Source organism: Mauremys mutica, chromosome 11, assembly GCF_020497125.1.
Source record: "Mauremys mutica isolate MM-2020 ecotype Southern chromosome 11, ASM2049712v1, whole genome shotgun sequence".
Classification (NCBI taxonomy): Eukaryota; Metazoa; Chordata; order Testudines; family Geoemydidae; genus Mauremys; species Mauremys mutica.
This window is the reverse complement of record NC_059082.1, coordinates 80,543,941-80,561,566: the sequence shown is the minus strand read 5'-3', so window position 1 is coordinate 80,561,566 and position 17,626 is coordinate 80,543,941. Positions and strand designations below refer to the sequence as shown.

Genomic DNA, 17,626 nt, shown 5'->3' with positions numbered 1-17,626 from the left:
AAAACTAATAGCAGCTATTTAAAAGATTTTTTTCTCCCATAAGATTTTGTTCTTGATACAACAAAGGTCAGTTCATTCAGCAAATATAATTGAACTGCACCATCAGCACTCTGCCTCAGTGATTTCAAATTCTCTCTGTGGCATCATAAATGCATTTACAAACAAGAATGAAATCAGTTACAATAATTTCTCCTCTAAAAGGGGCTGACCCAGAATGAAAACCTTTGAAACACACAGCTAGGTTTAAAATTCTGTACAAGTTGCTTCTTCATTTTAATGTAATTTATTTCTCCTTAGAAAAGAGATGGAAAAGAGGACTTGATAAATGTATATAAGATAATGAATGGTCTAGAGCAGGGGTCGGCAACCTGCGGCTCCCGGCTCGCCAGGGTAAGCACCCTGGCGGGCCGGCCCGGTTTGTTTATCTGCCGCGTCGGCAACTTCGACCGATCGCGGCTCCCACTGGCCGCGGTTCGCGGTCCCAGGCCAATGCGGGAGGCAGGAAGCGGCGCGAGCCGAGGGATGTTCTGGCCGCGGCTTCCTGCCTCCCGCATTGGCCTGGGACCGCGAACCGCGGCCAGTGGGAGCCGCGATCGGCCGAAGTTGCCGACGCGGCAGATAAACAAACCGGGCCGGCCCGCCAGGGTGCTTACCCTGGCGAGCCGGGAGCCGCAGGTTGCCGACCCCCGGTCTAGAGCAGTGCTTCTCAAAGTCGGGCTGCCGCTTGTTCAAGGAAAGCCCCTGGTGGTACAGGCTGGTTTGTTTACCTGCCACATCTGCAGGTTTGGCCGATCATGGCTCCCACTGGCCGTGGTTCGCTGCTCCAGGCCAATGGGGGCTGCAGGAAGGGCGGCCAGCACATCCTTCGGCCTGCGCCACTTCCCGCAGCCACCATTGGGGAACCTTGAGGAGTGGTATGGGAAAGCTTGAACTGTCACTACTCAGACTGTACCTGTACTGTGGGTAAACAGATGATTTCACTCTGCAAGGCTGTTTGCCTTGTAATTTTGGTGAGCATTAAATTTGCACAGCAATCATTTTTAGCAAAAAGTTATCAAAAATACAGTTTTAGCACATACTGTACATACTTTAATACATAAGAATATAGAGCTGAGTGCTGACTGTTTTATGACTTATTCTGCACCCTTTTTATATTTAGCAATTCTAAACTTGATATGAAAAGTAAATACATTATTGGAGTGAACTCAAGGAAGGAGGAGAAAGCTGTGAAGCAATGTTCAACCCTGCCCGAAACTTGTGGGCTTTAAATACACTTATTCAGAGGGATGTATTTGAAATGTTGTATGTTCAAATTAAAAAATATAAACAGGCCTTTTATGTGATGGGTGGATCCAGCTCTTAAAGATGGCATGGTTTGGGCTTTGTCAGCACACACCCCTGAAAATTGCTAGAGGAAGCCACCAAGTGAAGAAAGAACCTTTTCCACAAGAAACTCAAAATGGTGAAATTTGACCCCATGGATCACTTAAATCTCATTTAAGCCCTATTTTAGGGGTTCCGGTGAGACTTCAGGTCTCTGCACTGCTCATGTGAATTTCACACACCCTGCCTATTGAAGGCAAAGCTCCTGTCCCAGCAGTGTTAGCTGTCTGAAAATCTGTAGGCTGCTCCATAAGGGCAGCAAAGACTGATATGAAACTTAATGAGGTAGAAAAAAATACTCACTAAAAATGCTGTAGGTGAGGAAAGGGAGTCAGCTCTCCTGTTACCATTGGATGCGGACATAAATAGTCCTAAGTAATCTTCCCCATGGAGCGAGTGGGGAATGTAATAGAAATCGGCTGTCTGGATAAGAAATCTACAGTGTAGATTGGAGAGAAGAGTTTTAGCTTCAATTTGTAAAGCAGTCTGAGATCCTCCTGTAGAAAGGTTTTATATGTATCGAAGATTAACGCTTCTGAACACAGTGGAGTTACAATCTGGATTTAGGAAGCAACGGGCACTTGGGACCTTGCAAAAATTGCTTCACTGACTATTGAAGTTCATCCACCTCTATTGGGCAGCTGTTAGAGAGGTGGTTTTGCCCAGTAGATAGAGCACTGGATTGGGACTCAGGAGATCATGGTCCTATTCCTGGCTGTGCCTCTGGATTTCTGGGTGACCTTTGGCAAGTCACTTCCCTGCTCTGTGCCTCAGTTTCCCCATCTGTAAAATGGGGATAATGATGCTTACCTCTTTTGTAAAATGCTTTGAGATCTACTCAGAAAAAAGTTTGATATAAGAGCTAAATATTAGTATTGATAGTTACAGCAGCATTGAAATGTGCTCCTCCAGAATTCAAGGGCACTCAACATCTCATAAGACATACTCAGCATCTTACAGGTTCAGCACCTAATTCTGTACAAAAGTCCTGCTCCTGCTCCTATTCAAGTCAACAGGTGGTTTGCCATTGATTTCAAAGGGAGGAGGAGCAGAGTCTGAGTGAGAACAGAATTTACCCTGTTGTTATGCTAGTGGATATATGCAGTTTAGCTTATTGAAGTGATAGACAAATTGTTCTTGATGGTACAGCCAATACATTTAACGAAATAGAAGAAATATCCCTGAGGATATTTTATTCTTACAGAAGAAATGGACGATTAGTGTTGAATCTGAAAAGTGAATGTCAGAAGTAAAAGCCTAACTTCTTCAGGGCACCTATTTATCTATCTATTTTTAAATGCATTTCAACATATTGTGTCATTTAATTAAAAATACATTTTAGCACCAGAGAAGCCAGATTATCATGTTGCTTGCCAATCTTTTTTTAAAAAAGAATTCTGCTCAACATTTTGAATTTATTACAAATTCATTGTTTCTAATAGAATTTTCCCTTCTCTCATCAATGTATTGTTTTTCATTTCCCTTCTCTTTTGTTAATCTTTCCAAATAACTTTTAAGTGGTCCTCCATCTATTTAGCTAAATGAATTCATTCCACAGATACTCATTATTTTGAGAATGATTTATGCAAGCACTATTAGCTAGATTGTCCCTTGTTTGAAGGCTTTTCTGCAATCAGAAAAACCCAGATTTGAGTTAGCTAGAATTAGATCCAGCAAAAATAATATTACATAAAGCACTCAGGACCTTCGGACTGAATATCTATAATGCCAGCTTAATAGGCATACAGATATAGAGAATCTTTCAAACTATGGGAATGGCCTAATGATCTCATTTTGGCTCCAGAAAAATGGCAGTGTCCAACCCTTGAAGTCAAATACAGAATGGTTTTTCTTCAGATTTTTTGAACTCGCTCTTGCAACTCTGAGATGAGGTTGCGAAATCATGTGCATTCAAAGAACAAGGCATAAACTCTGCTGCATTGGTTGATTTGCTGTCTGAATTTCACTGGACAAAACCAATCTACTGGCACCCAGCACATTTAGTAGACTTAAGAAAATACTCCTTTTGTAATTGGTGTAGTAGCAGAGGGCATGTGGTATAGTGGTAAGAACAGGGGATTGGGACTCAGAATGGTTGGGTCCAGTCCTCAGCTTGCTGTATGACCTTAGGGAAGTCAGTTTGATTCTTATCTGATCATGGTGTTAGTTCTGATTTAAACTATTGTAACAGAGCAGAACTCAGCCGTGTGTGCCTTAGCCTATCGGTCTGCATAGATTTCTTTTTACTTTAAAATCTGCAGGGTTGTTGTGAAGCTCAGATGATGTTTAATAGCCTTGGATGAAAGGTGCTGGGCAAGGTCACGGCAGGAAAGGTAAATATGTTTTTTCCTTAAGGAAAATCCCAGATACAATTGACAATTCTGTGTTAAAGTTCTATCCTATCCTATCTTTATCTTTAAAAAGGGAAACAAGCTTTAATTCCAAATAACTACAGTATATTGCAAGAGATGGGGTTAAGGACCTCAAGCAATATGTTGGATGTAGTTGTAGGAATAGAGGGCTGGATCCTTGGCTGTTGCAAATCAGCTACCCTCCCCCACCCCCCAGTTATGCCAATTTCCACCAGCTGAGCGTCTAGCCCAATATTTTTGCTGACAACTGTATCAAGTGCTGACTGCTTTGTTCCCCTGTGATGGTTTATTTTCCACATGGTGGAGCCTGGTGCCACTGTCTTCATTACATTCATGCATCTCAAACACTAGCAAGGACAGAATCCACCCAAACTCTCCCTTGGAACAATGCAGCTTTTGCAGGGGTGCTTGTGTGCACCAGTGGTAGTGCTGTATATGTTTTGCATCCTCGCTCTGCATTGCACACAGACTGAAACTGACTTGCATGAATGCCAGCTTGTGACTGTTTATTAAGACCAACTAAGAGCATTACACATCTCATTGAGTTCAACCATGATCTTGCAAGCCAAGTGCCCGTCCATTTTATACATGTGTATCCTAAATTCAGTATCAATCTGTACAAGCCTAGCAGTTCATTAACGAAACACCAGAAGCCAGCCTCTGCTCTGGGTTGCATGGCTGTAAATCTCTAGTGATTTGATTGTAGTCAACAGTTACGGGGGGGGGGTGTAAATCTGGAGTAAATGAAGGGAGAATTAGGCCTACTCTTTCTTCCCACTATGTGTGGATTAAAGTCGGAGGAAGCAAACAGTTTTGCCATCATCACCAAAAGATCTCTTTATATCAGATACTGACTCTGGTTCTTATCCTGCTCCATTTTTGAGTCAAAGGCAAAAATCCCCTTTGGACCAGGATTGGGTCCATTATTCACAAGGTTTATTCAGATCCTCCAGGTATACATAACAGTGCATAACCATTACCATTGGTGTATACAGTTTATTAGTCTTTCAATAAGACGATGTTAAAACCTTTAAAATGACAAACTCAAACATGCTCTGTCTGGCTATGGAAATGATTTCTAAAGGCTTGGGGTAGTGATCTGACAAGCAGTGCCTGCCTGGCAAAGGACAGGGGGAAGCTGTCTGGTATGGACAGCTGGTTGGGGAATACCTTTGAAGATGGATTTGTGAGTTGTTGGAGCTGGCACTCATGCTTTCATAGAAGACGCACTTAAAGAAAAAGTCAATGAAATGGAAAAGATTTTCTTGCGGGAGACCATCACGAATAGCTTGAGCTCCTCCATCTCTTTAGAGTGGTCTTCGTTTCTGTTTCCCCTTTAGTAAACCTCTTTGGCTTCAGGGGAGGCCGGTTTCTTGCACAAAAAGGAGAGGGTGATTTACAACAGGAAAATCATTTGTTTAGGCTAGCAGCATCCAAATCAAATGCAATGCTTCCCTTCGAGGGGGTCGTTTGTTTGCCCTAATCAGCTTGTAAAAATGTGGGGAAACTCCAAGTGCAATCTCTTTCTCGCAGAGTTCATGGTTGGTTTACAGACCGTGTTTGCTCAATAATAAAGTCACCACATGCTGTTAATCACAACCTGCAAATGCCTAATAAAACAGCCCTTGAAAAGCAGGCGTGTGTGTGTAAAAAACCAGCTCTTGCTCTCTCCATTCCAGGTCCCCTCTTTCTGCTTTGAAGCCTTCCTGACCTCCCTTTTCAATCAATCCCCAGTTGTTAACCGTGAAGAATAGCACCAGGAACTGCATTTGCAAATTGAATGGGGTGGTATATAATGAACTCATCCTTTAAAAGATTCCAGCTGAGGGGAGTGCATCAGGCTAAGATCTTTTTATTTCTCCTGCCCCCTCTTTACATCTATCTATTATTCATGCAATTTGAAATAACTCAAAAGAATAGAACTTCCTAGGCAGAGTGTAGAAGGGACAGTGCCTCTAACAACTTTTTATGTTTATTCTGATCCCTGGAAGCTAAGCCCCTGGGGAAGATTAGCTACTTAGCTAAAAGCACTGCAATTTATTAAAATGCCCAGTCCTCCAACTTCAGTTTATATATTTATTTCTTTAAAACATTTACTGAATTAATTCCCATCTTGGTATGACAGCTGCAAAACAAGGGGCTGTGAATTCCTTGCAGTTATTCAAATTACAGGATTTTTTTTAAAAAATAAAATACAAACCTCCCCAATCACCCTCTCTAAGCCATGAAATGAATCAGGAACCATCTTTATGGAAACACAGACACTGATTAAAAACATGACGTGACCGAATGACCTCCTTCGGGGAGAAGATGCCGTGTTATGGTGCACAGATCTCAAGCCCAGAGTGCCAGGAAAGTAAAAAAACCCAACAGCCAGAGTGCTGGAAACATCTCCTATGAGTAGCAGTAAGTAATATAAGGAACGAGGCTCGCTTGATATAATTATAGCATGATTAATATGACTCTATTGTCTCCTCTCCAGAAATGTGCCTGGCTTTCCATGGACGGGGCCTGATTTTTCCTCTCCCTCGCATTGGTCCCGAGTGGGAGTAACTGTTCCGAAGTCAACCGAGTTACACGCCCGCGAGACTGGCCCAGGTCGGAGCAGAGGGACCCCGGGCGGGCTGCGGTGGAGCGTTACGAGGCGCTGGGCAGCCCCCGGCTGAGGACCGGGCAGGAGCGCGGGGGAGCCCCGCCTGCCCCCGGACCGCGCCGCCCGCGATGAACTTGGTGCCGCGGCCGCCCCGCGCCAGCGCCCGCTCCACGTGTTCCGGCGCCGGGGGAACAAAGGGCGGCGGCGGCGGCGGCGAGGCGGGGATGGAGAGACGCGCGGAGCCGGGCGCAGGGGGCCGCTAGCCGCACCTGGAGGCGGGCGCCGCCGGGGAAGCAGAGCCCGGGAGAGCCCCGCTCCGCTGGCTCGTTCTCTGCCCCCGCCACATCCCTCCGGCCCCGGCCCCGGCTGGAAGAGAGACGGTCCCCCCCGCACGCTGCCTGCCATCCCCGCCCCTCTGGGATCCCGGCCCCCGGCTCCCCTCCCCTCCTTCTCCTCTCTCCTCCCCCCGCCCCAGCTCAATCCGAAGTTTCCTGTTCGCACGGGCGAAGCTTCGCAAAGAAGCGGCGGGGCTGCGCCGCTTTCTCCTTGGGATTATTCTTGCACGAGGATCCGCCCGGGAAGATCCCCCCCCCCTGCCTGCACCCCGCTCCCCCCCCATCCACCCACCCCCCCTTTCGCCGGGGGGCTGCCAGGGGAGAGGGAGAGATCGCCCGCATCTGCCCAGGACCCAGCGCCCCGCCTTGCCCTGCCGCGGCCGGATTTACCAAGGTGCCGGCTCCCCAGGGCGCAGCCCCGCTCCTTCCAGCCGGAGTCCGGGGAAGTGAATTGCTGCCTGGTCTCATGTGAACTGGAGGTCCCGGCTATGCTGCTGGGAAACCAACCGTCCGCGAAACAAAGGTAAGCAGCAGCCCCCCACCCCCAGAGAGAGGCACCTGCGCCCCCCACCCCCCCTGAACAAGCCCTGCTGGCCCCCTCCCCGCTCCGGCGCTGGTGGATGCTGGCCCGGGAGGGCTGAGTCCCCTGTGCTGTGTCTGTCTGGGGGCGGGCGGGGGGGTCACTCCTCCGCTCAGGACCCTGACAAAGTTGGCTCCAGCAGGCTGGGGTGAGGATGGGAGCGGGGAAGCCCGTCCGCCCGCCCGCTGCTCCAGGTCCAGCCAGGGGGTGTCTTTAGCCCCCGCCGACCCTGCCCGGGGTGAGTTCAGCCGGGGGACCCCATATCCCCCTTTCTTCTGTTTTCATCAGCGGGGAGGCTGAAACCACGGGCAGCCCAGATCTCCTCTAGCCTCCTCCTCCGTCCCCTTCTAGCTTCTTCTTTCTTCTCTCCCCTTCTCCTCTTTTCTTCCTGTTCCTCCTTCTATCTATTTGCTCCCCCGTCCCTTTCTCTCCCTTGGATTTACCAGTGCTTGGACCTCCCCCCCCCAGTGCTTCTCTCATCCAGGTGGAGGGTGTGCCCCACCCTGGACCCGGGGGTCTCCAGCGATGCCTGAGTGACTTTGCCCCCTGCTCCTTGCCCTGCAGGTCCTGGCTGCTATCATGACTGATGGCGAGAGGAGAGAGCCCTTCCAGCCGCTGGCGAGCGACGAAGTCCGGGTGCCCATAGCCTCCCTCCCCAGCCAGGCAGCCCAGCCCGGGGAGGACGAGGATGCACTCAGCCCTTGCAAGTCGATCCAGGGCAGCCTGGGCTCTGGAGGCTCCTCTGCCCGGGATCCAGCCCAGGAGGACGAGGAACAGGTCCCTTACCCGGCCCTGGCACCCACCGTCTTCTTCTGCCTCAAGCAAACCACCCGGCCACGCAGCTGGTGCCTCAGACTGGTCTGTAACCCATATCCTTTCCCAGGAGAGGCTGCCCCATGCCCAGCTTGGGGCGTGGGGTGTGCTGCTGGGTGTTCCCCTCTGCCCCCGACCCCGAGGGCCATCTGTGTCCAGCACCTGGCGGTGAAGTTTCAGGCAGTGCTGGGGGAGCGCCGGTTGGTTTGGTTTGTTTCTCTGGATGGGTCAGGTTCCACCCTTGGAGTAACTCAGCTAAGTCCATGCAGTCAGGGATGATTATGGCAGACAGAGAAGCATGGCAGGCTGCCGTCTTTAAAGCCACTTGGTTTGTGAGCCCTTGAGGAAGAGACCTGGTTGGTTCTAGCAGGAGTTGGTTTGAGGAGCAGGTCCTAGCCTCTTTGACCTAGAATTGAATGCAGCTGTTGTTAGAGGTGCACCTTTCAGAGCAAACTGATCCTACACCTTGTGCTAAATGGAGTGGTCTTTGCTACCTCCCAGGGAAAGATGAGCAGCAGTGGCTCGCATCAGCAGTGGGATTTTAGTGTCTTTTCTATTGTTCTGATTATTATTTATTGTACCGCCAGGGAACCCAAAAGCCTCCAGCAGGATCAGCATGTGTGTCCTGGTTAATAGGTCAGGTATTCAGTTAAGGTTCTCCCAGTGCTGCTACTGTATAGAAAGCATTAAAGTATACTTCATGCTACAAAGAAAGCAAGCAAGCCCTGGTAAAATTCAAGAAGAAAAACCATCAAAGAAAACACACCTGGCCTTGTGCACTTTAAGTCTTTTCTTGGATGCAAATAGAAAACAAGCATAATAGGGGGAAACGATTGAAAGCTAACTCATTTTAGGACCTGCAAAGAAACAATAAAATCAGAATTCCTTAAACTTTACTTATTTGTCCAGGGGGTGGAAAAGAGTAAAGTTGAAAGATATATCTCCTTATTTGTGTTAAAAGCTTTGGGGAATTTGAGACTAGCAGTAACCCTTTAACTGTTTATATAAGAGATCTGTGAGTGCGTGTGTTACTTCACATTGGAAAATGAAACGTATTAGAACTGGTTTTGAGAAGCTGAGTTCACGCCTGCCTTTTCATTCTAGGTTCTGAAAGCTTCTGTTTGATTTGTATTCTTTATTTTATTCACAACTAGAAAGTGCAAACAGTCTTTCTAACTCCCCTTTTGTTCCCCAATTGCACCCCTCCAAATCCATTCTCCCCCCACCTCAATTAAAAAAAAAAAAAGCAACGTGTTCTTAGTTGTGACAACTAGAAAATTGAATTTCAGGAAAATGCAAGAGACGTCTTGTATGAAAGCAGAGTTGTTAGTCTGTCTTGATGATCTTCAGAATTGAGCTTTTAGCTTTGCTGCACATGTAAACGTGTCATGTAGGTGTAGCACTGACATTGTGCAGATAATTAATGCTTACATTTCCTTGATATCTGCCAGTAGATTGCTGTCTGTATCCTGCCATTGCTATTATAAGCAGTATTTATTAATATGGTTATTATTGATTTAGCTTTAGTTAACCAGTGTGCAACTGAGATCACTTTTTTTCCTAAGAATCAGCACCAACTCGTATGTTGTCATTTGAAGGAATTACACAATCCTCTTCAGAAAGCTGCTGTAATCCATTATTAAGAGAGATCCCTGGAGAGAAAACCCATCAACTTTATACCCCTGATTCTCCCCTCACTTAAAGTAGCTTTACTCCAACTTTGAACCGGGGGAGAGCAGAATTGGGCCGTGTAGCTATTAAAATAGAGCAGAAAAGTCAAAATAAAACAAAGTAATGGCTCTTTTCATTGATGATTTAAGCTGCATAAATATTAAATATACATGATGATTCTACACCAAAAAATGTAATAAAACCAATGGTCAAGGGTAGCTTTTTATATCTAAGCAGTACAGTGAGTCAAGAGAGATTCTTCCCCATGTCCCCCGAGTAGGTTATCATGTTTCAATTTTATGAGGAGAAGGGAGGGAAAATAGCCCCCTCTTCAGATTCAAGGACTATCTTTATCCTTTGTTACCTATCAGATTGATAATATCAAAATCCAAAAAATAGCCTTGACAAATTAACCTGCAGCTGTTTTAAAAAAAAAAAAAAAGAGAGAGAGAGAAACCACATCTGCCTTATGGAAGTGAGTCTTATGTAGCAGTGTTTTCTTTGGAACAGTAACTGCATTCAAGCCATTGTGTAGCATTACTGTACTTTATTCTTCAATGGAGCTTGATTTTTTTTTTGCAACTTTTCTCTAATCGTTCAATTGTATTTACAGGAAACAAAATTCCCTTAGCAAATTATTTGTATGACATAAATGTAGACTTCGATGGATAATTGTGATATTTGGTTACTAATGAGGCAGATGTAATCAAAACAATGTAAGCCTTATGCTATAGTAGTATTGGCAGGTGAGTTGGTGGGGGGGGGACTTTATTTTAACAGAACAATGTTTACAACATATAAAATGGTAACGAGTATCACTAGTGTAAATCTGTACTGGAATTTCTCTAGTTTTCACTGTTTCCAGTTGCTGGCAGTTTCATTCTATGTAGTGAAATTAATCTTTAAGTCCTGACTGTAACTTTCTTAAAGACGGAGGGAGGAATAATATTTATTGATGACCATGTCTCTGAAGATATTTGGCTAGGCTTTGTCAAGCACCATAAAAGTTAGTAAAGAGATCTTCATCTTGCCTGTGAAACAATGCTCAGTCCAAATTACTGTACTGAAATCTAAGGATGGCATGCATTTCAAATCACATTCAGTTGAAGGTCAAGCAGCTTTGGAAGGAATGCAACCAAAGCATTTTTGTGAAACTTAAAAAGCAGCCAGATGGAAAGACAGACAGATGAGGGGAGTGGATGGGTAGACGGAACAAGGGCCAGCACTCGATGAGCACCTGTCTTGGAAAAACTTAGCTTGAAAGAAATGTCCGATTCACAAAGGTGGTTTCTAACCAGTTATGCAATTTGTGACTCTCCCTGCCTACCAAAGCATGAATCCATAAACCACAATACTGAGCAGCTTTCATTAAAAGTTTCCTTTATTATGAAAAGAAGGGAAGCATCTTTGCATTCTTTTAATGGCCGAGTGAGAGTATCTCTGTGGATATGCCATGTCACCTGGGATGCACTATCCCCGTAAGCAAAGGAGTACGTTTCATAATTGTTATGCTTTTCCTTAAAGCAAACGTAGTTCTTTGTTCAATTTGACTTAGACAGTGATTTATTTGTAGGGAGGAAAACTAGGGAAGTCCTTTCCTGGCTAAATTATCTGTTTGTCGATTCTAAATATTTAATGACCCAGGGAATTTGTGCCCATCCAAGCAGGCAGTCCACCTTCCCATCCTCTGTATTTTTAGGTAGTTTGCATTATCATTTGAAGAATATATTCTGCTAAGAGTTCTTTATCCTGGCCTGCAGCTTGGAGACCTGTGTGTGGCTCCCCGCACTACTCAGCAAAGGAATTTCACCAACGTGCCACTGGCCTGTGAAGGATTTATACTTGTCCAGCAATCCACAAAGCAGTTCTTATTAAATTGAAGGCATCTTATTATATTTTAATGGTCATTTCCTCTGCAAATGAACCACCTTCTTCTATTACAGACCAGACCTTTCCTTTCTTGCAGTGCAGGCATGACTTCCTCTCAAAAGGCCCAATATAGTGCCCATGAAAGTCAGTGGGAATCCTTCCACTAATATCAAGGGAGCACTCGGTCAAGCACTATATGAACAGTGTATTCTATGTATATATTTGGATTTGTACTGAAAACACCAAATGCTTCTGCAGCTCAAGAAGATTTAGTGAGTCCAAAGTGTGGGTGGGCTTCTGACTTATTGAAACCTTTGTCAGTCTAGCTCAGTTTAGCTGTGAAACCAGCCCAACAGCTCTAAGTATTTGTGGATAGCATGGATCTAGGACTTACACCTGCTGTAGGTCATAAGTTATGGGCCAAAAGCATGGCTTGTTTCTGTGGCTTAAGCAGGGGGGGTTACCACAAGGCTTACCAATAGCTAAAAAAAGATTTTGCATGGTTTTCATGTCAGACAGGTGTGCACGGGATCAGTTACTGCAGGGGTCGAAGGTCAGACATTCTGAACATGTCTGGCAGGAAGCATGTGCCCCCTGGAGATGTTTGTGAATTGTATAAAATTTGGGGTAATGTGTAGAGTGCAGTTAATAGATGCCACATTTGTGGGGTTTTTTTTTTTTGTTTTTTTGTTTGTTTTTTCAGTGGTTGCTCTTGATTCTGCAAGTAAACAGCAGCTAGGAAGACCCTGCATAGATTCCCCTAAAAGCTTGAACGTTTGTCTCTTAATACGTTCTTTGAAGCCTTACGAAATCATGGAATGCAAAAGGCCTGCAAGTGAACTATGTTATTCCTATATGCAAGACTTAGTCAAACTGTTCTGTGCATTAAAGTTTCACCAAAAGTGGAAAAAACATCCTGACTAGATTTATGTTTGATTAATAGTGTGTTCCTATATGGTTGCTTTGTCAGGCTATTGCTTAATAGCATCATTCTTGTCCTATAGTTTAGTAAGTTATGTTTTGAATATAGGAGTAGAGTCCTTTTAAAAAAAACTCCAGCGTTACCTTTCAAACTCTATTTCAACAATAAATTCATCATATATGATAGCACAAAGCTAATAAACAGCCTGAAAGTAACTGCTGTGAGTCTGAGCATTGGTTTAAATTTAATCCTTTACTATCAGGTCTAAAGAGTTTTTCCCCTCTGTCATTATTGATTTACTTAGTTTTGCTTTTTTTAAAATATAATTGGAAGCAAACTTACTTATTTCTCTCAGTACTGGATCTCCTACACAGGTTTATTTATAGAGGTCTGTGGGTAGGACTTTGTGTATGGTAGCATGTTCTCTGGTATAGCGTTGGGTTTGCTTTTACAATAAATGGCAGCTCTATAGAAATAATCCGAGTTTGCTTTTTAATGTAGGTTTTACTACTGGTCCCATTTCAGTAAAAGACGTGTTGTGTCACCTTTGGGCAATCTGTGGGTATCTCTGCACTCTGTATCTGAGTTTGGATTTCGATTGTTTTGAGCTGTTGGCTGGCAAACATGTAATAGATGGACCAGTTTGTGTTGCTAATTTGCAGTCAACATGGGCAAAGTATGCGGTGGCCAGCGGTTTAATTTGCTGGAATGTGGAACACTGATTTTATGGCAATCGCTGTTATGTATGCAACTGAACAGAATACTTGCTGTATCATTGGCTGAAGGAAGATACTGTCACTCAACGTATAATCCCCAGTAGTAATTAAATCTGTGAATTTTGACAGAAAACTCTCTCAGCTTTGTGGTTCATATGGGTCTGGTGAGATGAGAACAACTTTTGACAACTAAATAGCTTCTGTAAAAGGCCCAATTCTGCATTCCTAAATCTGAGAGAATCCCCATTGACTTTCATCTCACAAGTAACTAGGAGTGTTATCTAAAGCTCATTGAAATCAAATGGACTTCAGTGGGCATTGGGTCAGTGTGCCTAGGTCCATTATCTTCAAATCCGAGCACCCCACTATCTTTAATGTCTTTTTCCTCACAACACTTGGTTCAAGCCCTAAAATACCTCTAGGAGCTTTCCATATAGGCATTGCAGTATCTGGCCCAAAGACTGAAGTGCTTTTCTGCCTGTTACTTAAGAGCATCCCCTAGCATCTAGTTCCTAATGCTACTCGCAGGACGGATGCAGATCAAATTGCTTCAGGCACTTTGGCTAGATGCTTTGTTTGGTCTATTTTGAGAAAAGAAAAAGTGACGGAATTAAGAACGTAATCAGTTCTGGATGGGGAAAAAGCATGTTTCATTCAACAAGGTTCAGTTCTTTCACTCATGAAAGACTCAAGGCTTGGCCTCCCGCATCCTCACAACAGCAGCCGATTGTTTGGGTTTGTTTAAGAAGTTTGCTGCTAGGCCAAGTTCACGAGTGTTTTCTGACAGGGGCCTTGAATTTGTGTTTCTTAGTTCCTTATCCCACTGTTGCTATGAACAGTGGTTACTATGGACTCTGATATACAACCATATACACGTGTTCTAACTACGTAATTGTTTAGCCTATACGTCACATTTTAGTTGAGGCATGAAGAGAGAGAATTGTCAATTTCCAGGAGTTTAAGCCCAAACTTCAGTGGTGTGTGCATGTGTGTTTGATTTTTAGAGAATGTTGTATCAGCCTTGATGGGCCGTATCATGAAATCTCTACTCCACTTTTAGTCCGTGCTTGCTAAGTCTAAACTCCTGCTGACTCAATGGGTGTTCTGCCTGAGTAACACCTGAATCAGAATTTGCCTAATATAAATATTTACATGTCATTTAAATAAAATATTTAAGGTGGCGCTAGAAGAAACCATCATGTAACAAATGTATTGACGGGCCTAACACTGAGAGCCGTTGAGCATCCACAGCTCCTGTTAATACCACACCCTTAGTTGAAATCGTCTGCTGGATTACAAGCAGTTACAAAACACCAATTAAAAAAAATCCCATGTAAATTTACAATTCTAAAAATATGTTGGTCACATGAATCTGTTGGGTTTTTTTTAAATTCATTAATTTCAGTGGTTTTACATCAAGAAAGGATGGGCTCTATATAACTAATCAATTAAGTAATTTTTGTAATATCAAAGAGAAGTGCGTTTTAATATGGCTAAATGCAAAGGTATACACCTGGGAACAAACAATATAGGCCATACTTACAGGATGGGGGACTCTAGCGTGACCTGACAGCAAATGTGAAAAATTGGGACGGGGGTGGGGGATAATAGGCGCCTGTACAAGACATAGCCCCAAATATGAGGACTGTTCATCTAAAATTGGGACATCTGGTCACCCTCGGGCAGTGGTTTTCAAACTGCGGGTTGCAAGCCAGTACTGGGTCACGGAATGTCAGGCACTGGGTTGCAGTTGCTCTGGTCAGCACTGCCGACTGGGCCGCTAAGTCCTGTTGGCGGTGCTGCCCGGCTAAGCCAGGCTAGTCCCTACCTGTTCTGACACCGTGCTGCACCGCGGAAGTGGCCAGCAGCAGGTCCAGCTCCTAGGTGGGAGGGCCACGGGCTCCACATGCTTCCCCTGCCCTGGGCACCGGCTCCGCACTCCCAGTGGCTGGGAACTGGCCAATGGGAGCTGGGGTGCAGGGTGCCCGTGGGCGAGAGCTGCGCAGAGCTGCTTGCGTGCCTCCACCTAGGAGCTGGACCTGCTGCTGGCCGCTTCCAGGGCGCAGTGTTGTCCTTGGTGCCAGGAAGTCTGCCTTAGCAGGCCCGCTGTGCCACTGTCCGGGAGCCGCCCAAGGCAAGCCCATGCCCGACCCCTGCGCCCTAATGCCCTGCCCCAGCCCTGAGCTGCCCCCCACCCCCAGAACTCCTTCCTGCACTCCAAACCCCTCATCCCTGGTACCACCCCAGAGTCTGCACCCCCAGCCCAGAGCCATGACTCTCTCCCGCACTCCTAGCCCAGCCCAGAGCCCCCTCCCACACCCTGAACCCCTCATTCTTGGCCCCACCCTGTAGCCCTCACCCCTGCACCTCAACCCTCTGCCCCAGCCCTGAGCCCATCCAACACCCCAAACCTCTCATCCCCAGCTCTGTTGGATCATCGGCATCAACAATTTTCTTCAACTGGGTCGCCAGAAAAAAAGTTTGAAAACCACTGCACTCGGGGGACTCTATCCTCTGAAAAAGATGTGGAGATTGTGGTGCATAGCACAAGCTCCCAGCATGACGCCGTGGCCAAAACAGCTAATGCAACCCTGGGAAGCATAAACAGGAGTAGCTCGACACGGGTACCTCTGTGTTTTGGTGCTTCTGTGACCATTGCTGAATCATTGTTCAGGCACCTCTCAGAGCCATTGTTTTAGGCTCTTTTCAGACTCACGCAGGCATCAGTTTAAATTCAGCTCCTATTTTGAGGTGTTATTTGCACCCATAAGGGCTAAAAACTTTTTTTTTTTTTAATGAAAGCTGAGATTCTGGAGCACAGCTTTGCAGCAAAGAGTGAAATTCTGTGGTAAATTTTGTGATCGTGGAATATGCTGGACCATATGTATGTAGCGAATCCAGATATAACCGTGTTTGTGCTGGTGCATAAGAATAAGAAAGTGAAATTTATTATTAAAAAAGGTGAAACTGACAAGACAGTTTTCATTATTTAAGCTGAGTGAAGCGCACAAAGTAAACCAAGAGCATAAATAATGAAAATTAAATGAGAGCTTTAATATTATTTTGGTGTTCAACATAGAAGTTGTTGTTAATAACACAAGTAACGTTTTTTTTTCCTTTCAAATATATGGCCCCAAATTCATTCCCGGTAGAACCTCATTGATTTACAGCAGTAATGAAGCTGATCATGAATTTTATGACCTTGACTGTAGCCTCTTCTCTATCCCTAGTGGATGTTTAATTTCATTACAAGACCACTGTAATGCATAACTGTTCACCACAGTTATGCATCTTTGGTCAGTAAAGGCCTGAACCCAAATTGCAAGAGGTGCTGCTGCTTAGTACTCATTGGCAAATGCACGTAAGAAACGTCTACATATTTCCCCAGCATGCCTTAATCTAGTTACCACTATTATTTCCATAAAGACCAATTCATCCAATGGTTAAAACGCGCACACACAATATTCCCCATTTCTATGATCTCATCAGAGAAATTAAATTTAATCTTTTACATGTATTTTTCATTATTGTCCTAGATTTTGAAATGGCTCTCTACTAAATTACCTACCGAAAGATGTTTTAAAGAGAATTGACTGCTACTCCAGTATCTTTTACAAGGTTACTCCTAATCTGCTTGCTGTAATTGTTCCATACTTGTGCTTATTTTTTCAGTGCATCTGTAATATTTCACATCGCTAAACCACAGAAAATTTAGCTGGCTACTCGTCAGTTCACATAGAAAACTAATCCTAAAGGATCTTGTTAAAGTTTTGCAATAGCCTGTTTTTCTGCCTCTCTGACTTGGTAGGAACCTATAAATGCAATCAAGTTTCATTACAACTGGTTCATGTGCGTAGGCCATGGTATGTTTGCTTTTTCCATTGTGTCCATGGGCCCGATCCTCAGATGGTATAAATTGGCACAGCATAGTCAATGGGACTACCCAGATTTATACAACCCGTGTATCTGTATGCATACATCTACTTTGTGTGTGTGTATATTACATATAGTAGTTATACCTTAAGAAGTTAAAGTCTAAATATTGCATTTACAAATGGATTTTATGCAGTACTGTCCCAGGTTGGGTATAGATCTTTTCCCAAGCATCATATGTAAATTAAATTGAATTTATTTTATTTTATTTATTTTTTTGCTTGCAGGGTTAGGGAGAGTCAGAGAATTTTTTAAAATGAGAATTAGTTTTAAAGAGATGCTCCATTGAACTTAGCCAAGGAATCATTAAGCAATCTAGCCACACAGAGATTGTTATAGGTTTTATTGCACTATTTTACTCTGTATTTCACTATTTAAAGGCTGAAGTAAAAAAGCTGCGCCCATCGAGGTCAATTAGCAATATTCTGATAGACCTCCT

At 44.5% G+C, this 17,626-nt stretch overlaps 1 protein-coding gene across 6 annotated transcripts in view; it reads left to right on the top strand.

Moving 5' to 3' along the window:
• Positions 1 to 17,626, top strand: part of CACNA1H (calcium voltage-gated channel subunit alpha1 H) — a 590,082-nt gene that overhangs the window by 137,651 nt on the left and 434,805 nt on the right. For 5 of the 6 annotated variants that reach the window (XM_044981153.1, XM_044981154.1, XM_044981155.1 and 2 more), the window contains 2 exons: positions 6,238 to 7,206; positions 7,828 to 8,132. In XM_044981153.1, the coding sequence (XP_044837088.1) occupies positions 7,843 to 8,132 (290 nt within the window). In that variant the 5' untranslated portion in view covers positions 6,238 to 7,206; positions 7,828 to 7,842. Of the gene's footprint in view, positions 1 to 5,606; positions 6,162 to 6,237; positions 7,207 to 7,827; positions 8,133 to 17,626 lie in introns of those variants that run through there. The other variant, XM_044981152.1, reaches the window with a different exon arrangement.